Consider the following 24,611-nt stretch of genomic DNA (forward strand, 5'->3'; position numbering starts at 1 on the left):
AAGAGGAACAACTGTAATAATCTGAACAATAAAGATTTAATTTAAAAAAAAGAAATAATAAAATATAGCACTTAATTGAACAATAAATTGCATGTCATTTAAAGTAATAATTCTTAGGTGGTAGTGAAGTCAAATAAAGTGTACTAGTAATACATGAATATTCTTAAGAGGGCTAAAAATTAAGAGTTACACAATTAAAACACAGGGAAAGAGGAGATAAAAAACTGTAAATAATTTAGAATGAAGTAGTACATTGGACAAGCATTAAACAGAAAAATAATGCATACAAAAACAATGAAGAATATGGCTTCAATAAAAGTAGAGATTTAATTAGGCGCGGTCAGTGATCTATATATATCTTTCGATCAGTGTTATATAACTGCAAAAATTGCTTCAACGTATCCAAAATAAAATCATTTAATAAAATTCTACATACCCTTCTTAATAGCTTTGTACTTCTCTTCATTCTCCATAAAATTAGGATCCATCTTGAAAACATCTTAAAAAAATAAATTAAAAGTTTAAGTTTTTATTTTCTGTGCTTACACTTTTTAGTGCCCTACTTCCCAACCATCACCCCCTAACTTACTAAGAACATCTTCTGGATTATAGTCATCTTCAAGAGGAAGCATGTGGGTGAACTGATCATCTTCTTCCACTAAGTCAAGTCCTTCTAGAATAACAGGGTGGTCCTTGAACCCATCTTTCCTTACAGCAAACATCACTTCAATCATGTACTGAACTCTTTTGTCTATTTCAGACTCATGGAGAATGTTTCGAAGGCGTTCAAATATAGCTAGGTTAAGCAGAAAGAAAAGACAATAAAATAAGTAATAAATATTATAATACTCAAACAAAAGCTGGATATCAAAACAAGGATATACACTACCATTGATTCCTCTTGGTGACACCTGTGTTAATTTGAGGCCACATTCCTTGAGAAAACCAATAGCTACTTCAACACTATCATCTGTTGGTCTTTCCAGGAGCAAAGTGAGCATCTCTAAGCATAAAACTTCATGTGCCTTAAATAGAATAAAGACATATGGAATAAAGAAAATGTTTTAACATTTATAAGCCTAGTATTGACAGTAATTTTAAAAGTTACTAAATCTGTTTTTTGCAGTGATAATATTGTATTAACAAAGTTTTATAATGTATATAAAAATACTGCATATATGAAATACAATTATTCTTTTGCTTTCATTATGCATCTGTTAAGAATTCCCAAATGATTATTACAAAATTCCTAGTGTATTGCACTGAATAAAATTATTTGACTTACCTCCAGGAGAAATATTCTTATACATAATATAAAAAAATATATAACATTTATTATCTATAGGAAATACAATAATTAACCTCAAAATATAAGTTAAATTTCTTTAATCTGAGATATTTTCATAGTCACTATATTAAGAATAGTGATTCTCTATAAGCACAAATATTTATATCCATTGTCCATTGCATTTTATCAGCAACTATTAGATAGAAAATAATTCTTAAATTACATGCATAATTATCTTATCAGAAAATATCTTAATTTCTGGTATGAAATTATAGTTTTAAATATATCTTTTATTTTTTAAACTAAATCAAACTACTTACACTGGCCATATTAAAAAAGTTAACACCTATAAACAATGCGAGGTAGAGTGGAAATAAAATTCTATTGGGAAGCTTTGCTGTGAAAAAGAATTAGAAATGTTCAAAAACACTATACATAAGCCTTTCTGAAGTCGGACACTTATTTAAGATGGGGAGGGAAAAAGTCTAAATTTCAACTCAAGACATTATTTTTCTTTGCATTGAGCACAAGATAAAAAATACATACTACTTTTTATGGGAGGGGGCAAACAGTCTTATAAATTACAAGAAAATATCACCGTGTATCACAGTTGGGAAGAAAATATTTATCATTTTAACTGTTTTTGACAATGCCAAAGTATCTCTAATATAAAGTAAGATATACATTATAAAACTGAAACATATAACTGTGCTGTCATAGACATGTGAAGTTTTTATAGTCTTAAACAGCATGTTATTATTGTTATAACTAATTAGGTTACAATCTAAAAGGTTTCTAAGAGTAAACACTGACAAGCATTTCACATAGGAAATAATTAAAATAATATTTATGTTAGAGAAATAAAAGTGTGATTTTAAAATTGTTCGTATAGATACCATTAAACATAACACATATTGAAAAAAACTTTGAATGTGAATAAGAACAATTTTACTATCTCCTTCAAGTTGAAACAGAATCAAAACTCTCAAATAGTGATTAAATACAAAATAAACACAAAACTGAATAGATAACATTATTTGTATTTAAAATTACTTAATCTACTATCCTATATAATAAAAGCCTATTATGTAATTTGTCCCCTTGGACGGTCATTCGACCCGGGAGTTTGACTGGGAGACCAGGAGTTTGACTGCTCACTATGATGTGTGCTGACCACCAGGGGGCGGCACAAAACATGGCAGGTGTAAACGATGCAGTGCTGGCAGTGGGCAGCAGTGGAGGCGCTGCCGGCCCCAATGGACCCCGAGGAGAGTGGGACCGTGGTGGAATGGTGGAGCAGGTGAGTGGGCGGTGCCAGGCCAAGGCGGGATGCCAGGTGGGGCTGCAGGGTGGGGACGTGAGCTGGGGCCCGATCTCTGCAGGCCACCCCAAGGGACCCCACCAGTGCACAAATTCATGCACCGGGCATCTAGTATTTTATAAACTGATTCTATGAATATATGACTACATATACTATATATACTAGTTGCAGGGATCAGGAATTTTTATTATTAGATATTATTAGGTTCTCATGAACACCACACCCAGGGGGAAAGAGTGGAGGAAATACCAACTTTATTGCTTTATAAAAACAAGTTCTAATACTTTCTCTGAAAAAATGATTTGTAGTTAAGTGACCATGAACAGAATTATGAGATCAATTTGATAAAACAATGTCTGGTTATTCTTCATATTAAATAATATTAAAGGCATTTGTTATAGTTTTAACATTAAAATATTATCCAAGATACTTTTCCAAAGACTATAAAATCAAAACAAACAGAGATATGTCATTGAAGTGCATCAAGTCTGTGTGGTCTAATGTCACTACAAGGTACTAAGTTTTGAAGATAATTACTTACCACATTTTGGTTAATAAGATGTGCCACAAATTTTGAAGCAGTCAGACAAAGTTGCTGGTAAGTGAAGGTAGAGAAAAAGTTAATCTATAAACTAAAACCAATTTTCATTTATCTAAAAATCTACAGCTTACACATTCTTTAAAATATGTAATACACAGGATCATTTTTATATCAAAGTTAAAGGATAAGAACTAATAGATGTGAAACAGTGCCATTTCTGGCAAAATAGTTAAAATTTCTGTGGCTCATCATTAGTAGTCAGAGATATTTAATAGAGTAAAAAAAAAGTTCTCATGAAATATGCAGTTTTAAAAAAGAATTCCTATATAGAAATCAACATTGCTCACTATTGTTGATACTGATTTATTAATCTGTCCTTATGTGGCAGTCTACTTACAAGCCCATCATATATACCTTATCATTTCTTCGATAGCCTTTCCGAAAATTAAGAATTAACCTCTTGAGAATTAATTCTCCAATTTGTGGAAATTTTGAGTTGATAATAGCCACTAAGGCTGCATAAACATGGGTGAAGATTGGAGAAGCACTCTGTGCTTGCAAAACAGATCTGGACAGCAGGCCTCTGTTTAAAAAAAAAAAAAAGCATCAACAATAATCACCAATTTGATTAGAAGAATAAAAAACTCATTTAAAATCCAGTAATATTATTCCTCTGTGAATAATCACAAATGCTAAATCAGGATTAAATTTATATCACTTTATTTGGGAGAAAAGTTTATCTTTCTAACAAATAAAAACTGCTTTTGAAAAAATAAACTTCAATTTGTGCTTTCACAAAACAGATTTTACTACAATTTTTTCTTCAAAAAATTTTCTCTCACAATATAATTCCTCTTTTCCAATTTCTGTTTGTTATATCTAATTATAAATTTGAGTTTTTTTAAACTTCTTAGAAGTAATTAAACATTTGCAAAATAGAATAAGAAAAAAAGACCTGCTTCAAAAGTACTAAACTTAAACAATAAGATTTCCACTACTGGACCATTATTTTATATAAAATTATGTAATTAAAGACAAATTTGGGTATTTCCCATCTTTAAGCCTATTTTCAGTAAATTAAAAATGAAGATTTGTAAGCAATGCAAGAATAATGCTAAAACAATGACAGAAATATAAAAATATCTATGTTAACTCACTTTAAAATAAGCATGTTTCTATGTGCATTTGACAAGGAGAAAGATGCAAATTGGGCTGAATAGTTATTTTTAGCAATATAATGACAAATAATTATTAGACTGCCAAAAGGCAGGAAAACATTGTCTTAGTAGTCATCGGGTTAAGGTGTGACAATTAAATCATTAGAGTAGAAAATGAGAAAAGAGAACTCAGCTAATAAGTGGTACGATCTTAAGCAACCTACATAAGTTCTCAGAAAATGAAAGAGCACTACCTACTTCTGAGAACAGTGGCTACCTTATGTCACCTTTCTTTATCCTCACAACATGCTATACCTTAGTTTATATGCCAAATGTTGTTTGGAAAGGAATCAGGGTCATGTGAAAATAGACTTCAGATTTAAATAATAAATAGAATGAATACAGGATATCCGTTTCCTGACCCTTTTCAACATCACCAACTACTTAAAACCACGAAGAAAATGCTGAGTCATTCTCTTCTGCTTTTCTAAAATTTATTACTGATCTTCCTCACTTCTTTTACATTCTCACTTTGCTTTCATTAGAAATTAAACTGGTTTGAAGATATTCACTATTCTTCATGAATTTAAGTTAACAGGAGTATTCCATACATAAATATCTTCAAAAATCATTATATCACATCAAAGCTTCTTAAAAGCAAAATCTCCATACAACCTTCAATTGTTAAGTACAGGCTATTTGTTAATAGTTACCTTTTTACAAAAATTGCATTTTAAATATCCACAATTACCTTTGAAATAAGGTAGCATAATAAATCAATAATTATGGTTCATGTAGGTTATGTTCCTTTGAAAAACCACTATGAAATACTACAAATAAAATAGCTGATGCTTACCTCCCTCTAACTATGTTTTCTTGAAGGAGTTCTTGAATAATAATACCTATATTAGAAATGTTGACTTTGTTGATAAGACCATTAATTGACTTCTTTAGGGCTTCCCAGCTCATCCTCTGGTATGCTAAGCTAAAAAGAATAGATTTTAATAAAGATTAAAACTCCATCAACAATCACAATAACAAGAGGTTATTTGAACATAAAAAATACTTAGTGCCTTTATTTTTAACGTTATTTCCATAAAATGACCACAAATGCAGTAAAATATTACTAAATAAACACAGATTATATCCTAAGCCATGGTCTGCAAACTGTGGCTCGCGAGCCACATGCGGCTCTTTGGCCCCTTGAGTGTGGCTCTTCCACAAAATACCACGTGCAGGCGGGCATGTACAGTGCGATTGAAACTTCGCGGCCCATGCGCAGAAGTCGGTATTTTGTGGAAGAGCCACACTCAAGAGGCCAAAGAGCAGCATGTAGCTACGCGAGCCGCAGTTTGCCGACCACTGTCCTAAGCTATTTGATTTTTATGTACATATAATGCTTACACACAACCTGCTTCCCTTTAATAACATACATTTATTATAAGGACATACAAGGATAATCATGTATATTGCAATTTACAACACTTAATTCATTAGATTCAATACATGGTTATTTTACATTATAACACTTTATTCAAACTTGTCTTTAAAAATTTTTTTAGATAAAAGCTATTATTTATTTTAAATTATAATCTGAAATACCTACATATAAACCATAAAAAGGAAATTTTTATTATGTTCCATCTCCTAAAAGCATGAGAAAACAAAATTATTTTAAACTATCCTAAATTAGTCAGATTCAATACATGGTTATTTTACATTATAACACTTTATTCAAACTTGTCTTTAAAAATTTTTTTAGATAAAAGCTATTATTTATTTTAAATTATAATCTGAAATACCTACATATAAACCATAAAAAGGAAATTTTTATTATGTTCCATCTCCTAAAAGCATGAGAAAACAAAATTATTTTAAACTATCCTATATAATAAAAGCCCAGCAACCAAATGGCGGAATGACCAGAAGACCAGTCAACCAGTCGCTATGACGCACACTGACCACCAGGGGGCAGACCTTCAATGCAGGAACTCCCCCCTGGTGGTCAGTGCGCTACCACAGTGGGAGCGCCACTCAGCTGACCGGGATGAGTGGCTACTCTCACAGCAGCTCAGAGGGCGGGTCCATAGCCGCTCGACTGAGCGGCACTCCTATAGTGGGCCGATCCCTGCAGGCCACACCCCCCACTAGTGCACAATCCTGTGCACCGGACCTCTAGTAAAGAAATAATAATTATAGGAAAAGGAAAGTCATATGAAATCATGGGCTGAAAGACTGTTCTAAATATTTAAAGAACGTCTCTACATTTATGTAATAATCCCATAGCTATACCAGCTGAATGCCAGATAGCTATACTTTTTAACTAAAGTCGTAGGTAAATTTTTCAGCCTTAAAGTTTCTTTGGTCGAACGTGATACTGTCTAAAACCTTTTAAAGCTCTAAGATTCTATGGTTTTTATAATTATTTCTTTGTGGAATGTCATTTCAGATGCAGTTTTAATTTTTTTTTTCTTACATATAAATTTTTGAGGAAGCTGATAGACTTCTTGGGATAATATTTACAAATGTATAGGATTACAAAGGATAGCAATCATACTGAAATATAGTTTTTAAAACATGAGAAGAACAAAAGTTTGATATAGTACTCTCTGTGCTTAACACATTAAATAACAAGAACTGGTAGTAGGCCTAATAACTTCTTTAATTTCCAAATACCATGGCCATAAAGAATTATTATGAGATATTTGCAACTAATAGTTTTAATACTATGGTCTGTTACCTAAATTCCCATAGGAAAAAATGATAAATTTTAGTTAGAGATTAGTAAAAATAAAGATGCATTTCCCCCCATTTATGTTCATGAACTGCCTGAATTCTATTCATGGATCTCTTAAAGGTGTGTAGGTTAAGATTCCCTATTCTGGAGTGACTAGAGGCCAGATGCACGAAATTTGTGCAAGAGTAGGTCTTCCTTCCCCCGGCTGCTGGCACCAGCTTCCCTCTGGCACCCGGGACCTGGGCTTCCCTCGCAGCCCCGGTTTCATCTGGAAGGACATCCAGTCTAATTAGTATATTATGCTTTTATTATTATAGATATTAAGGAGGGATGGGGAGAGTATTTTATTACTGATACTATCCTCAGCAAACACTGAGGATACTAAGCAGACTGAATTGTAGTTAATTTTATTATTGTTTCTAAATTTGCTATAGATCATGTACCCCTTAGTGCCTGCACTCCCACTGTTCCTCAACCCCAACCTTTTGGTATGCTACTATCTCTAAAGAAATATATCTATGGCTTAATAACCAACTTGACCAATAAAATATTACTGATAATCACTTCTACTAAACTTTGATCAAAAGACTGTATCAAGTAAAATTATACTTCTTAATTAGGAAGCCTACAATTCACCTGATTATGTACCTACTAAAAGCAAAGACTATAGATTTCTTTTAGAGACTTAAATTTCTTCGTCCCCTTTACAGCCTCTGAACAGACTTCAAATATATATATATATACTAGAAGCCTGTTGCAGGAGGATTCCTGCAAGAATAGGGTTTCCTCGGGCCAATCGTGCCACCAAGCCCCTCCGCCCAGGGCTGCACACGGGGGTCCCGGCTGGGGGCGGGGCTTAGGCGGCACACAGGGGCTGGATAGCGGCTTGCGCTGGCCCACCCTGCCTGCAGTATGCAAATTAGCCACCATCTTCGTTGGCAGTTAATTTGCATACTGCACTGATTAGCCAATGGGAGGCATAGCGAAGGTACGGTCAATTACCATGTTTGTCTATTATTAGATTAGATAAAATTATGTTCTAGGAATTACTTAAAATTTCATATATTGCTGACTGCCCGCTTTATTCATAAGAAAAACTTGCATTAACAATGCTTCTTGTTTTTTACAATTAGGATTGCTTTGGGCTGGACTGGGGACAGTTAATACTTCTCACTAATGCTGCCACTACTGCTTCTACAAGAGCTAAACGCCTATGTGATCATGAAGCTCCCACGAACCACAGAGGCCATCTCCAAATCCCTCCTCAGCATAACACTCCAAGCATCACTACCAAGTGTTGGGACATGACATATGAAGAGAAATGTACTTACCAGTTTTAAATTTAATGTCATCTAATGTCCCTTTCTAGCACATAACTTTTTAAGTTTTAACTTATCTCAAGTCTTTACACTTACACAAATGACATTTCTACTTCAAGCTCAGTTTTGAAACACATTTAGACTTCATTTATACAAGGTTATCAAGTACTTTCAAGTTGCCATTAAAATACCCACAAAAGATGCAGGAACACTCTTTCTTGACAAACCTAGAATCTGTTTTTCTTAAAGTATAGCTATCTTCTAGCCCAATCTTTTTACTACCTACCTAGCAACTGAGTGGGCATTTCAATCTTACACCTAGATGTTATCTCATCCCGTGAGAGAAAACTTAACTGCACTTTCCTATATAGCTCCTCAACATCCCAATTGTTTTAAAAAGGGAAGGAAAGGTATTTTCAGTGTGACTAGTCATATATAAATTTTGAATGTCTGCCTTAGTGTAGCAAAACATTATAATCCAAGATGTTATGGTCAAAGAAAAGGAAGGAAAAGAAAATTGTAAACTTAGTTCCATGGATTAGTACTGGGGTTGGCAAATTACACCCATGAGCCAAATGTGGCCTGCTGCCTGTTTGTGTAAATAAAGCTTTATTGGAACAAAGCTACTCATTTGTTTACATATTATTTATGGCTGTATTCCCAAGAGTCATCAAGTAGTTTTAACAAAGATAGAATAACAGACAAAGACTTACATATTTACTGTCTGATCTTTTCCAGAAAAAGTATGCCAACTCCTGGTTTGGTAAAACTGAAGATTCATTTTAGGTAAAAAATATCAATACTCTTGATTATCCAGGAAAAAGAGACACTACTAATAGGTAAGCATGCAACTATGAAAGAAATAATCTAAAATAGCAAAGTGTTATTTCCTTAAATTTTTAAATTCATACATGCAGAGAAATAAAGAAGTGCTGAGCTAATGTGTCAGGGTAGGACAAATAGTATGCAGCATTCCAATGAAGGTTATAGAGTGAAGAAGGAAAAAAGTCTAATTTGAGGGATCTATCATTGTGGACTAATGTAAATTCTCAACAGCCAAGGTTAATTAGACCGTAGTTGATCTTTGTTTTTCAATGAGAATATCATTGCCTTGTATAGTTAGTGATATGAACATGCCTGTTTTTATCTGTGATCTGTTCTTGCATCATCCTGAGCTTTGCAGGAGGAATATATGCTCCACCAGTACGAGTAAGAAGAGGATCCAGCTCATCTTTCTTCTTCTTTGCAGTAGGCTCATCCTGAGCAGAGGAACTTTGGGTTACCGATGGTTCTGGGCTTCTTCTCCCAGGCGATGAAGATCTCCGGTACCTTTTCCGATCCACATCTCTTTCTCTTTCTCTTTCTCTGCGTTTCTCTCTGTCCCTACTTCTGTAACATTAAATTTTGGAAAATGGAGAAAAGACAATATAAAATACAATCTTAAATGTATTTCTGCATACCAAATGAGTGAGACCATAAGTGGGCCCCATAAATTCAGAGAAGGATAAGTGGTTTGGAATGGTGAGAAAGTACTTCACAAGAAAATGCAATTAAATTAAATTATGTCATCATAATTTAATTAAGTTAAATTATGTCATCAAGGCTTGACAATTTATATTGGGGGTAAGAAGACGAGGGGAGAGGGAAAGGTGAATGGCTTTCTGCAAGTAGTAGAAGACAAAATAACTAATGGAAAACTGAGCAAGGGTGTTCAGGCCAGAATGAAAAGAACAATCAGGAAACAATAAAGAATCATGTATAACAGTAGTTGGAAGTATGTGTTCAAGTCAGGCTGAAATTTTCAAAGACAAGCAATACACTTTAAATAGTTTCAGAGTGGGATAGTGACATAAAAAGAGTGTTTTAAGAAGACAAATTGGCTTGTGATACACATGATATAAACTATATAAAGGAGAAACCAGAGTTTATCATCAATAATGACAATTTAGGAGTAAGACTATCATAAAAATGTAACATTTGAAATTGTTTCTTGATACAACTGGTATTTTTATCAAAAACTTCAGAATATCAGAAGTTTCTGTTTGAGACAATTTTTAAAGAAAATCAACCATTTTCTAGCCACAATTACTCTTCCCTATTAATGCAGGTGAGTATTCTTTCTTAAGCTAACACTTTTAAAATAATTAGAATATTGCTCTCTGAAACTATCAAGAATAACAGGAAAGGGTAAATCCTTGATTTTTGCTATCTTTCCCCAGAGAAGAGCTTGTCCACTTATCTATTTTTTACATATACAGATACTGCCTTGGAAACTCAGGTCATTCTACTCACACTTTGTGCAACCATGAGTTATATGAATACAGTAAATAAAAACTGTTTTATATTATCTTATATGAAAGCAAGGGCTGCACTACCAGGAAACCACTGAATAGATTTTACCTAAATCTAGAGGGCATATGAGATTACTGTCTTAATATACAGTAATGCAACCTAGAGACAGAGAAAAGCAGTCAGTTTGAAAATGATGTCTAGAAACCCCAATTAGTCACAAAGTCAGGTGCTCTGAAATCTAGGCACTGATTTGCAATGGAGTTGCTTCCTGTTATGAACATAACATGTTCCAAGAGAGTAGCTAACAGCAATGATTATGATTCTTCTGAGAACCACCGACTAAAACTACTAACTGGCTGATAAAATCGTGTCCTTATAATTATAGTGCTGGTTCCTTTAGAGTGCATGAGCAACACAGTCTCCTTTGATTGAATCCAGATAGAAATATTTCTCTTCAAATGCTTTTGGACTGTTAGCCATTATATTCTACCTTAATACTTCAGTGTGACTGTGTGGGTCAAATGAGACTTTTTGTACATAAAATGGACCAAACACAGACTTACAGTGAAGTAATACAGTCAGGGATGATGGAAAAATCATGGGCTTTAGAGTGAGAATTGAGTTCAAATCCCAGTTTCATCATCTACCAGACAGGTAACTGCCACTTCGGGTAAATTACTCAAATCACTTCAAACCAGTCCTCTTTTCTAAATTGTGAAAAACAGTATCTAGCTTGTATGTGAGAAAGTATTCAAAATGCCTAGCACAGTGGTCGGCAAACTGCGGCTCGCGAGCTACATGCGGCTCTTTGGCCCCTTGAGTGTGGCTCTTCCACAAAATACCACGTGCGGGCGCGCATGTACAGTGCGATTGAAACTTCGTGGCCCATGCGCAGAAGTCGGTATTTTGTGGAAGAGCCACACTCAAGGGGCCAAAAAGCCACGTGTGGCTCGCGAGCCGCAGTTTGCCGACCAGTGGCCTAGCACACTAAATATGGTGATAGTAGTTGTTCTTATTAAGGTGTCATTAAGGTGACAGAAGATGGGACTGGCTTTTGGAGGTTCATTTAATCTGACATTTGAAGACTGGATATATATATGAAAGTAAGAGAAGTGAAAAGGAAATTTGAGCTGCAGATATCAAATAATGCATTTAAGCACCAAATTGCAGTTTTGATCAAAATTCTAGTAGGAATACAGTTTTGGAAGTCATGGATTAGGTATCGACAGAGATATCAAAATCAGTAAGAACTTAGTGAACAATAAAACATGGTAGACAAGTTTTTGAAACTAGATGACTAATAAGGTGGGTAGTCAAGTTCTCCAAGACTAAGAATAATAACTTATATTTAGATTAAAACCACAGATTGGTAACTTCATTTTCAATGTTCATTTGCCATTATGCAGGAAAGTAAATTTAGATCACTTTAGGTCATATAATATAAACAACTTCCTTTCATTCAGTAAAGAATCTCAAAACACACGAGCCAACTCCTCTTGCAGTACCATATAATGAATAAGAGCTTCGGCTCTAGAGTCAGACAGATTTGAGACTAACATGCTTCTAGAACACACACAAATGTTTTAACTTCTCTAAGCCTGTTTCTTTTTTTTAAATTTTTTTGTTAAGTTATTACATGTGTCCTTATCCCCATGTTACCCCCCATCTAAGCCTGTTTTTTGATCTATAAATAGACATAACAGCATCTACCATCATACACTTACTGCAATAGAACTAATTTACATGAAGTCCTTATTAGAAGATCATCCACTTAATGCTATTATTGTTTTTATTATAAAGAACAAAGAAAAGTTAAACTAATACACTCTTTCTATAGTTAAAATTTCCAATACTAACCGTGACTCCATGCTGCCATCATAAGAACGTCCTCTTCTTGAACGCTCATTGTCTGACCTGCTGTACTCAAAGTAATCTCTATCCCGGGGGGATCTTTCTTGTTCTGCATATCTAACACAGCAAATAAGAAAACCAAAGTTGAAAACAGCTATGTTACACTTAGGAAAGCCATACATTGGTAATGTAAAGCAACTCTATGATTAAAAAATGTCTTATCAAACCGTTTTTAACAGACAGCTCATTATTTGACACCCATTCATTCAGTCTTGATTATAAAAGCTTTGTTGTACACAACAACAAAACAACTGCTGGAATTCACTTAACCAAACTTGTCATCCTGATTCACACTGTCCTTAGCAAGATATGTATCTGGATATCGTATATAGTCAGCATGAAAAACACTCATCCTGAAAATGACTTCTTTTGCTTAGTCTATATCTACTCATTTTATCAAAACACTGAATAAATGAGATCAATGTCAACAGTTGGTGTCTATAAAGACCAGTTTAACTTCACTCCAAAAGACTTTATAAGCTACTAGAGGCCCAGTGCACGAAATTCGTATACTCCGGGCAGAGGAGGTCCTTCAGCCCAGCCTGTGCCCTCTCGCAGTCCAGGAGCCCTCAGGGGATGTCCGATTGTCACGGAGGTGGGAGAGGCTCCTGTCACCACTGCTGCACTCGCCAGCTGTGAGCCCGGCTTCTGGCTGAGCTGTGCTCCCCCTGTGGGAGCACACTGACCACCAGGGGGCAGCTCCTGCATTGAGTGGGATAGGGCCAAAACCGGCTCTTCGACATCCCTTGTGGGGTCCCGGATTATGAGAGCGCACAGGCCAGGCCTAGAGACCACAATGGTGCACAATTGAGGCTGGGGAGAGATACAGGAGGTTGGCCATCCAGGGAGGGACTGCGGGAGGGCTCCAGAGCGTATCCAGCCATCTTGCTCAGTCCCGGATCGGCCGGACCCCAGCAGCAAGCTAACCTACCGGTCGGAGTGTCTACCCCCTGGTGATCAGTGCACATCATAGCGAGCGGTTGAGCAGTCTTAGCGTATCATCAGCATATTACACTTTGATTGATTGAATGGCCAACAGGTCGACTGGACACTTAGCATATTAGGCTTTTATTATATAGGATTATTCTTGAAACTGCATTTTTGGATAGCAGTGACAATGGATTAAAATTACTAGAAACAAGGATGAATAGTATAAGATCTGCTATTTGAATGTTAAAAATCAGTAAAATCAGAGAACCTTAAGAGAAGTTAAATACACACCCACATAATAAATATACATAGTAACATAATCAATATTTTATATACACATTTAAGTCTGTGTGTAGAGAGATTATTTTTTTAAATATAGAGAGTAGATGACTGATGAAAGGTAGTAAGTAGTTGCAAACCATGGCAATTAACTTGCCCATGAAGAAAGATTTTTAGCAGAGAAAGGAGATTTTTAGCAAGGAGAGGAAGAGATTAGACAAATGAAAGAAAGTTTAGAGGGTGCTTTTCCCTTCATAAATTATTTTTAATAGTCATGGTTTACTACGTGAAATAACTTAAGTCCATATGAAAGCATGATGAATATAATGGTAATATTTCTGCATCTTTGATCTTAACATGATATATAAACAATACTAGTATTTTAAAGACTATAAAAAGCTCTGTAAATGTAAAGGATAGTAGTAACAGCAAAAGCAGCACCTCAAAATAATGTAATTTCAACTCAGTCTTCCACCTTATAAACTCATTCTAGAGCAGCCGTGGGCAAACTACGGCCCGCAGGCCGGATCTGGCCCGTTTGAAATGAATAAAACTAAAAAAAAAAAAAAGACCGTACCCTTTTATGTAATGATGTTTACTTTGAATTTATATTAGTTCACACAAACACTCCATCCATGCTTTTGTTCCGGCCCTCCGGTCCAGTTTAAGAACCCATTGTGGCCCTCAAGTCAAAAAGTTTGCCCACCCCTGGTCTAGAGAGAGATATTAAAGTTCTTCCCTCTTACCTAAAAAATTACTTAAAATCTAGATTTATTTACTAGAAAGACCTAGGTCAGTCAAGAATGATTCATACTCAAGTCCACTCAATATTCTTTATAAAACCATAAAAAAGAAGTTGTCCACTCTAAAATTGGGAAACTAAGAGTTAAGTAATTTCTTAAACTTATAAAACATTTAAATTGAATTCAGAACACATAAAACTGTTTACCTGTCTTCTGGAGAGATGGCCCTTTGATATGAACTGTTGTTTTCCCTTCTGTCATGACCTGAAGAATGCTTCCAAAAAGAAAAAAAAGAAGGAAGTATTTAAAAAATCATGTTAACACATAGCCAATGAAATATATATCTCATAAAATTGGAAATGCTTTAGAAATTACTTCAAAATATTTTTTAAAAATCTGTTTTCACTATGGAGCAAAAAAACCAAAAAATTCAAGATAGATGAAAATATTTCTCACATGCCACCTTGCTGATATTTTATTCCTATATATGTTATAAATGTATAGGATACCACTTTTATTTCACCTCTCCTGGTGAAAAATAAGATCAAAACTTTCTTTTGGTGAAAAACATGACTAAGGGCCAGAGGTTTTCTAGCAAGAGCTCACTTTTGTGGTTATGCCCAAGACTTACTACTGCACTGACCTTCTTATTTCCTTTGGCTTATAATAATCACAATTTTAGTCCAAGTTAATGAATCTAGATATAATAAATGGCTAGAAGAAACAAACTCTAATATATTTATGAAATTCATTCATTTGTGTTTTCAGCAAACATTATTCGAGTGTCTGATATGTATGGCACTACATTAGGCTATAAGGATTTGAAAGATATGACTTGAAAGATATAGCTCCTGTGTCAAATCCTTTGAAAAATAACAGACATACAAATAACTTCAATAAACATGAGACTGAAGAGACATGTCACGTGAGACAGAGATATGAACCATCTAGTTTGAGAACATATACTAATTTAAAAATCCAAATATGTTTAAGAAGCCAAAATATTTATCTCTCTAAATAGGTAAATTTTTATACCATTGATCAACATCAATCAATATTGACAAGGTTTTTAAAAAGAACTAAAATAATTTTAATTAACCAAATTACAAGAAAAGAAAAACAGTATGTTTTTTAAAGTATCTTAATCTAGAAATCTAAGAAAAGTAAATCAAATAATGAGTAACTTGTTCCGAATACTTGCATACTTGCCTTCTTAATGGGAAAAAGATATATATAAAAATAGAAAATTACTGCATAGAAATGTAAACAAGTGCTCAAACTTCATCTTATTTTATGATTATCTATTTAACAGAAGTTGGAGTCTAACATTATCACAAGTAAATTTCCAATCTCATTAACTATTGAAGGAAGCATTTAAACTAGATTAATCTATGTAAGTAAATAAGCATGTGATCAAATCTGTAATTTACAGTAGCCATAGTTAGGCTGTTATTTTATACTCAGTGCAACCATCTTAAAACCCTGTTTCTAATGTGTATAAGAAAGTTTTTAAATTATTTCACTTAACAACACAATGAAGTAGAAATGTTCAACATCACCTATAATAACAAGAGGGTAATATGCTAATTAGACCAGATGTCTTCCGGATGTCATTCCAGACATCCTTCCTGATTAAGCCAGGGCCGGAGGGGTCCCAGGTGACTGCGGGCGAGGGAAGCCAGCCCGGGTCCCAGGTGACTGCGGGAGGCCTGAGGGAAGCCAGCCAGGTCCAGGTGCCCGTGGGTGGCTTGAAGGAAGCAGCCTGGGTCCCGGGTGCCTGCAGGCAGCCGGAGGAGGGAAGCAGCCTGAGTCCCGGGTGCTGGAGGGATCTGGTGCCGGCAGCCAGGGGAAGGAAGGCCTACTCTTGAATGAATTTTCGTGCATCAGGCCTCTATTATATATATAGGTTTTAAAACCTGACATCAAGATCTTAAGCCAAATATGGAACACAAGACTCATTCAAGTCATGGTAACATCAAACATAGTATTTACTGATATTTATTATATGACATAGGCCTTCCTGTGTAGTCTGGAGAATACAAAGGAAAACCCCTCAAGGAATTTATGATCTTGTAGGAGAGATGGTTATAAAGACTTCCACAATTTAACATATCAGATTATATGTGAGAGAGCGAGAGAGAGAGAGAGAGAAAGAGAGAGAAGAAGGAGAAGAAGAAGGGGGGGGAAGAGGAAAGAGGAAAAGAAAGAGACACTAAAACTGCAAACTCTACTTTTTCCTTTACAAGGCACTGCAATTATTTTTATTACATTAGGGAGATGGCCTCAATTCTGTGCTAATGATTTTTAACACATCTCCATAACATCTGTTGTGAGAAAGAGAGAGAAACCAAAAATATTGAAGTTGTGAATCGGGATTTCATAAATATGATCACGTTAATGGATGACTGGCACACGTAGTAAGTGCTAACAGGAGATCTTGAGTAGGGCACAACCACCACGGTACAGAGTACTGAGGGATGACAGTGAGTAAGGGGGGCCTGAACTAGGCTTTAGTAGGTGAACAGGATTTCACTATGTGAAAAATCATTTTGAGGTAAGATCCAAATAATAATAACCAGAATTTCCCAATTTCCTCTATCATAGAGTTAGATTATAAGTCAGAGCAATAGTTGAAAATAACTTATTGTCAAAATTACCTTTAAAAATTCTGTTCATTTAGCAAAACAAATACGGTATACCCCGCAGCCACTTGTAGTCTCTAACAATGTAGAGAGAGCAGTACAAGGAGGTGAGTGAAGCAGGGAGCCTGAGTCCAAAGCTCTGGGTATACATTAGGCTCAGGGAGCAAGTCAAGAGCAAGGGACAGGATGGCTGGAGGTAGGGAGCTTGCTTCTGGCTAGCTAAGGAAGCTACAATAAAGCTCAATGGGAAAAGAAAGATCCTCAGCTCAAGCCTCTTGAGCCTAACAGATGAGCTCAGAACATCAAAGGAAGATCTGAGCTTCCCCTGAGGCAAGATTGGTTCCAACCCAGCTAGTGGACCTGCCTGTGGCTTACAGGATAGAGGGAAACACACTAAACTGAGAAATGACTGGGAGGGTCCAAACCATGGCTCAAGGGATCACAGAGGACCCATTGGTAACACAAGAGTGATGGGTGGAGAAGCATAGTCTAAGACAGTGGTTCTCAACCTTCCCAATGCCTCGACCCTTTAACCCAGTTCCTCATGTTGTGGTGACCCCCAACCTTAAAATTATTTTTGTTGCTACTTCATAACTGTAATTTTGCTACTGTTATGAATCATAATGTAAATATCTGATATGCAGGATGTATTTTCATTGTTACAAATTGAACATAATTAAAGCATAGTGATTAATCACAAAAACAATATGTAATTATATATGTTTTCTGATGGTCTTAGGCGACCCCTGTGAAAGGGTCGTTCGACCCCCAAAGGGGTCGCGACCCACAGGTTGAGAACCTCTGGTCTAAGAGGAGCAGGAAGATCTGAGAGAGACTAGACACTTCTCCCTCTGTAGAAAAGATGTCAGTCTAAATCTGAGTGCCTGGATGAGGGGCTGATGGCTGTTTTCAGGCTGCCTGCACCCCCTTTAGGGTGGGGGTCCCCACTGGGGTGCCTGGCCAGCCTGGATGAGGGGCTGAGGGCTGTTTTCAGGTGGGCCAAGCCTGCAACTGAAGCTCCCAGTCTCTCCTTTTTTTCTTTTTCTTTTTTTTATTCTGGGATTTATTTACCTTCTGTACTTGAAACTTTGTTGCGGCTCCAGCTCCCAGGCTAGCTGGCTGAAAGCAGGTATCTGGGGTTTGTTTGACTTCTATAATTGAAACACTGTTGCGGTCCTGCTCACTCCAGCTCTGACGGCTGAAAGCAGGTATCTGGGGTTTGTTTGACTTCTATAATTGAAACACTGTTGCGGTCCTGCTCACTCCAGCTCTGACGGCTGAAAGCAGGTATCTGGGGTTTGTTTAGCTTCTATAATTGCAACATTGTTGCTTAGAGTGCAGCTCAGAGCCCAGCAGTGGCAGGCGGGGAATCTTGGCTTCCTCCATCACTGGAGCAAGCAAGCCTCCTGTTCGCTTCAGCTTCCTGGCTGCCGGCCACCATCTTGGCTGGCAGTTAATTTGCATATCACCCTGATTAGCCAATGGGAAGCGTAGCAGAGGTATGGTTAATTACCATGTTTGTCTATTATTAGATAGGATATTGATTTCAGAGAGGAAGGGAGAGGGAGAAAGAAACATCAATGATGAGGGAGAATCATTGATTGGCTGCCCCCTGCATGCCCCCCACTGGGATCAAGTCACAACCTTGGCATGTGCCCTGACCAGAAATTGAACTGTGACCTCCTAGTTCATAGGTCAACGCTCAACCACAGAGCCACACCATCTGGGCAGAGAAACAATTTTGAAAGCAGTTGGAGTTACTGACCCATTACTCATCTCCTCCTATGCTTCCTTTTTCATAACCTGTTCCAGCCAGACTGGACCACCACTTGCTGTTCCCTCTGCCTGGCACACGCTTCCACCAAACACCTGCATGGCTAATTTCCTCATATCCTTTAAGTCCCTGCTTCAATGGCTACCTTTTCTTTTTTTAATATGTTTTATTGATTTTTTTACAGAGAGGAAGGGAGAGGGATAGAGAATTAGAAACATCGATGAGAGAGAAACATCTATCAGCTGCCTCCTGCACACCTCTTACTGGGGATGTGCCCACAACCAAGGTACATGCCCTTGACCGGAATCAAACCTGGGACCCTTCAGTCCGCAGGCCTACACTCTATCCACTGAGCCAAACCGGTCAGGGCAAATGGCTACCTTTTCAATGGGCCTTTCCTATTAACCCTTTGAGTGCCAACCAATATCCTAGGAACTATGCTAAAATTGCCAAGACATTTTTGCTGATTTTACAGCAGTGTAGGAAAATAATTATGAATCGCAAGTAAATGAAGTTACATATTCAAAACTTAAGGAAACCTTTACTACATTTGTTTTATCTTTGACATATATTGTTTGCTGATTGTATTATAAAATACTTGTAGAAAAAAATTTGAAAACATATGTTAAAATAAAATTAATGTTGACTTTGAATACATGAATGAAGATATTAGTTAACTTTTAATAAGATTTTGATAAAAAAAATCTAAAATATTTAGATAATAAAAGCAGACTTAGAACTGGACGCCATTTCGAAGCTTTAGGGCTACAAAATCTGAGTAAACTTCATAAAATCGTAGTACCTGTAAAAAATTAGGCAGATAAATGCCAGTGGTCAATTTTAGAACTATAAACATTTGGCATCATAAGTAATCTGCACTTAGGTGCCATCTGTCAATAAAGAGTGAACTACTAGCATCTAATAGTGACACTGCAGGAGGAGCGCAATAGCGCTCCCGGCACTTTTGGCGAAAGACAGGAGGAGCGCAATTGCGCTCCCTGGCACTCTAGGGGTTAAAAACTGCAACCTCCAGTGCTACTGCTCAATCTTACCCTATTTCTTTTCTTCGTAGCACAGTCAAGCACTTAGTACTCTACCAGACCATGTAATTTACTTATGTTTTAAGTTTATGATTTATTTTGTCTCTTCCCACTAAAATGCAAACTCCATGAGAGCAAGCATTTGTTTTGTTCACCTTTTTACCCAAAGTACCTAGAGCAGTCACTGAGACACAGTAAGAATCCAGTGAATATTTGTTGAATGTATAATGTCTAAAGGACAGCACAGGATATGGAGCTCATATATATAATGAACTATGCAACAAAAGGTTCACTTGTAGACAGATATGCAGGAACTACAACCATTTGGGCATCACAGTTCATTTCATTTGCATTAAGGATTTCCATCCCTGTTATTTTTTTTTTTCATGTGCCCACTAACATGCACTTTCTTGATTCATGCATACACACCCTGTATGTTCTCTCAACTGTCCTTTTGAACACTATTACTCCCACTTGACCAAGTATGCACATTTGAAATTGTGTTAGATGTATGCAAGATGTCACTTTACTGTCTGAATTATATACATGCATTTTTGTTTAAAGGATAGGTAACTGACTACATGTTTATGTTTTTATTACATGTTTCAAAGACTTACTTTTATCTGTGCCACACTACTTTTCATTTTCTGCTGCCAGTTGATCCTATCAATCAGACTCCTTAAGCTGGTCCAAATAACAAGTCCCAAATGGTATGAATTTTCTGACAGTATACTTTTTCTGTCTGCAAGGATCACCTATAAAATATACCAAAGAAAGCTCTGTTAACTTTGACCAACTTATTTTTCGTAGTCAGTAGGCATAGATATAACCAATAATAAAAAAATCCTTAAATAGCTCCACATAATAATGTATAAAGAACACATATTATTAGCAAAGATTCTGAACAAGAGAGCAAATAATAAAAAGAGTATATAAAGGGCAATAAGGTATTTTATTCTTATGATTGAGAAGAAAAAAGTTAATTTAAAAACTAATGTCAGATAACTTTATTCAACTTGTTCTCAATGAAAGAAATATATCTACATCATAAAATAGTATTGTGACATTATAAAAAAACACACACAAAAAACAAGTGAACAGAGGAAACAATTATAAAATATCCAATGTTCCTATAATAATGATCAATCAGAGATAAATATACTTTGCATGAAAATATAAGGTACTATAATAATAGCATAATCAAGCTAGCTAGCATAATCAAGTCTCAAAGGCTTCAGGTATATGCACTTATGAGAACTAAGTATTTGTTCAGAATAAACCTAGTCATCAACATTAAATGCTAAAATTAAATTTCACTATCCATCTGTTAAACACATTTTAGGAATTTTTGAAAAATGGTAAATTGATAGTTATGTTTCCAAGTATTTTATTGGAGTTACATATATAAGTGATTTAGGGTTTATGAGAATTGTATATTTAAATGATTTATAATATGGTGCATAGCACAGAATTACAAAAACAATATGAAATAGAAAAACAATTTTAAGATAAAGAATCTAGAGAAAGAACTGTTTTCAGTACCAAAAAAACTGAATACAACTAGGAAAAATATTAATTTTAATGCAAAAAATGCTACATATTATCTAGTACAATTCCTTCTTTTTAAAGATAAGATGAAAGTCAGATAAATCATTTAATGCCCTAAGCTATGATAGTTAGTGGTGGACCATAAGTAAAAACCTAGCCTGAGGACAGGTAAATAAGTATTCTTTTCATTAGACCATGTACACAAATAACCTTGACACTATAAAGTGACATAGAGCTGCTACCATTTAATATAGATGGGGATGTACACAATCACTGAGTCAAGGAAAGTTTCTATTACAATAGTTAGCATGGTATCAATATTAGTAAGTACAATATATGTAACATACTTTATAAACTTATCAATATATAAAATACAATTTCAATCTAAAGCACATAACTATTGTGCAAAATTTAACATTTTCCTTTGATATTCCTCTTGGGTCTTAAATCTGGTCTCTCTTCTCAACCTACCAACACATTAAAAATAAAATAAAAAAGCAACTTTCTATGTATTTTATTTCAAATGTACCTTAGTTATTTAAATTTAATTAGTTTTCTTTCTGATCAGTGTCATTTACTCTTTCTACCACTCTTCAATCATCATCACCAAATAAAATTCTGGCAATCAAGTATACCATGTCCCAAAATGTAAGTATGAAATTGACAATATTGTAAGGTAGACTGGTACTGCAGTTCTAATAACAACAACAAAATGTTTAAAGTATTATCACCATCCAGATTTATATAAATTTCCCTCTAGGGAAATTCTTAGAGTTCAACATGTACATGCTTGATATTTGGTCTAATTGGAAATTCTTGCAACGAGAGCAATTTATCCAGAGTTTATAGCTCTCACTGCTCTTTTTAGCACTACTATGAGGATTTTATGATGAATTATTAAATTTTCCTCTCCTTGTCACAAGTAAGCAACTCAGCAAAACCACACCTCCTTTCCTTAGTAAGGAGATTTTATAAGGAGATGTAGTTTAAAAATGATGACAATTTTACGTCAGAAAGCAAATATTTAATAACATTTGTAAGAAGGACTTTAACTGAAAATGAATAAACTATAAATTCTGCAATTATCTCAAAAATTCAGAAAATGCAAATATATTCAACCAATGGCCAAAATGCACTGTTTTCTCTATTATTTCAGAACAACATTTCTACCATCATCCCTTGTAAGTCCTCAAGCCAGGTTAGAGGAACTCACCAAAATATACTATCATAAAATTGTTAAAAGGGGAGTGGATTCCCTTTAGTTTGCTCTTCTGCATTCTACACAGTAACAGCAGACTGGACAAATTTCAGACATTTTAACAGTTAAAAAAATAAAAATATATAAATCCATAAATCTTAGTTGTCCAGTGGAAATAATGGTAATATTAATCAATATTCAAAATAAATATAGTTTAAATTTGTTCTAAATGCAAAAAATATATAATTGGGGGGGGGGATCCTGAGGAAAATCCTCAAATAGGATCCAAGCCCCTGCCCCTTCCGAACAGTGATTTTACTTCTGAGGGAACAGACAGTAGCAGCAGATTGGCCACAGTTCTTAAACATTAATGACAAGATTGTTAGGGCCTTTCCCTGTTGGTACTGAAGGAAAACCCCTTGGTTTAAGAAAACAATTCTATTTTTTTCTTGCTATTTTTTAAATATATGTACACTAGAGGCCCAGTGCACGAAATTTGTGCATGGGTAAGGTCCCTAGCAGCTGCCAGCCGGGGCCTCCCTTCCCTGGATGCTAGCTGCCAGCCGGGGCCTTCTTTTATTCCGCGTCGCCCCCTGGTGGTCAGTGCTCGTCATAGCAAGCGATCGAACTCTGTCTCTCAGTCAAACTCCAGAGGGCACAATTTGTATATTAGGCTTTTATATATGTACATATTAGAGAAAAAAACTGCCCATGGTATACCACATAAAGGAAAGTGATGTAATTTGATTTTAGCATAGTTCCCAATTTCAGGGGAAAAAAATGCCAACACACTCCTATCCCTTTCAGAAAAAGTCACCAGGTATTACAGGGTGACAATCCCTTATCTGCAATTCTGAAATCTGAAAAAAGAAAGATTTTTCTTTTTAAGCTTGTTGTAAACTCAACTGGCAGCAACTCTTGATATGCACCAACTTTAGACTTCATGAGACTCTCATTTGATGTGCTGCAGAAATATTAATGTGCTTGATTGGAGGACTTTGCCAGGACCCCAAAAGGGGGATTACTTAACATATTTGCACTAAAATCTGCCCTAAAATTTCTTCTCGAAAATCTGAAAAATTCTGAATGTCAAAACATTCTGACTTCAAGAATTACAAATAAAAAATTGCAGACCTGTACTGCCTATTGTTTTTTCTTAGTCATTGCACACTCATAACCATTTCAATGACTGAATATTCCTATGTTCAAGTACAGGGCTGGAAGCTGTGCAGACAGTATCTGGATACTGCTGGGATTTTGTAAGTGATGAGGAACAAACAATATAAAAGCGTTTGACTTGTCTCTGGTCTGTGACTCCATGTATAGAGGAGCCCACACCAATTTGGGGACATCTCATGACAGATTCCGATGAGTTAAAACAACAACAACAACAAAAAAACAGAGTTTAAAAGTTCCAGCCATTAACTCCACTTACCCACCAAAATCTGGTTTTCTATTCCCACTACAAAGTACTTATCAAGGTTACATATGACCTCTTTGTTGCTAAACCCAGGGACCATTTCTTTTACCTGACACTAGAGGCCTAGTACACGAAATTTATGTACTCGAAAGGGAAGGGGGTCCCTCAGGCCCGCCTGCGCCCTCTTGCAGTCAGGGAGCCCTTGGGGGATGTCTGACTGATGGCTTAGGCCCCCCCCCCGCCACTGCCGCTGCGCTCACCAGCCATGAGCCCAGCTTCTGGCTGAGCGGCGCTCCCCTTGTGAGAGCGCACTGACCACCAGGGGGCAGCACCTGCATTGAGCATCTGTCCCCTGGTGGTCATTGCGCTATTTGGTCGATCTGCATATTCCCCTTTTATTACAAAGGACTAGAGGCCCGGTGCACAAAAATTTGTGCACTGGGGGGGGGGGGGGCCGCCCCCCCGCCGGGG

The 24,611-nt window shown here is 36.0% G+C and overlaps 1 protein-coding gene across 2 annotated transcripts in view; it reads right to left on the minus strand.

The window, feature by feature from the left end:
* CWC22 (CWC22 spliceosome-associated protein) overlaps nucleotides 1-24,611 on the minus strand; it is a 62,027-nt gene that overhangs the window by 31,611 nt on the left and 5,805 nt on the right. The window contains exons 2-11 of one of the 2 annotated variants that reach the window (XM_005857649.2): nucleotides 20,592-20,729; nucleotides 14,725-14,792; nucleotides 12,513-12,623; nucleotides 9,501-9,752; nucleotides 5,164-5,292; nucleotides 3,565-3,733; nucleotides 3,151-3,204; nucleotides 890-1,025; nucleotides 590-796; nucleotides 437-499 (exon numbers count right to left, since the gene is read on the minus strand). In XM_005857649.2, the coding sequence (XP_005857711.1) occupies nucleotides 437-499; nucleotides 590-796; nucleotides 890-1,025; nucleotides 3,151-3,204; nucleotides 3,565-3,733; nucleotides 5,164-5,292; nucleotides 9,501-9,752; nucleotides 12,513-12,623; nucleotides 14,725-14,792; nucleotides 20,592-20,618 (1,216 nt within the window). In that variant the 5' untranslated portion in view covers nucleotides 20,619-20,729. Of the gene's footprint in view, nucleotides 1-436; nucleotides 500-589; nucleotides 1,026-3,150; nucleotides 3,205-3,564; nucleotides 3,734-5,163; nucleotides 5,293-9,500; nucleotides 9,753-12,512; nucleotides 12,624-14,724; nucleotides 14,793-20,591; nucleotides 20,730-24,611 lie in introns of both variants that reach the window. The other variant, XM_014546456.1, reaches the window with a different exon arrangement.

The sequence above is a fragment of the Myotis brandtii genome, unplaced genomic scaffold (assembly GCF_000412655.1).
Source record: "Myotis brandtii unplaced genomic scaffold, ASM41265v1 scaffold112, whole genome shotgun sequence".
NCBI classification, from domain to species: Eukaryota; Metazoa; Chordata; class Mammalia; order Chiroptera; family Vespertilionidae; genus Myotis; species Myotis brandtii.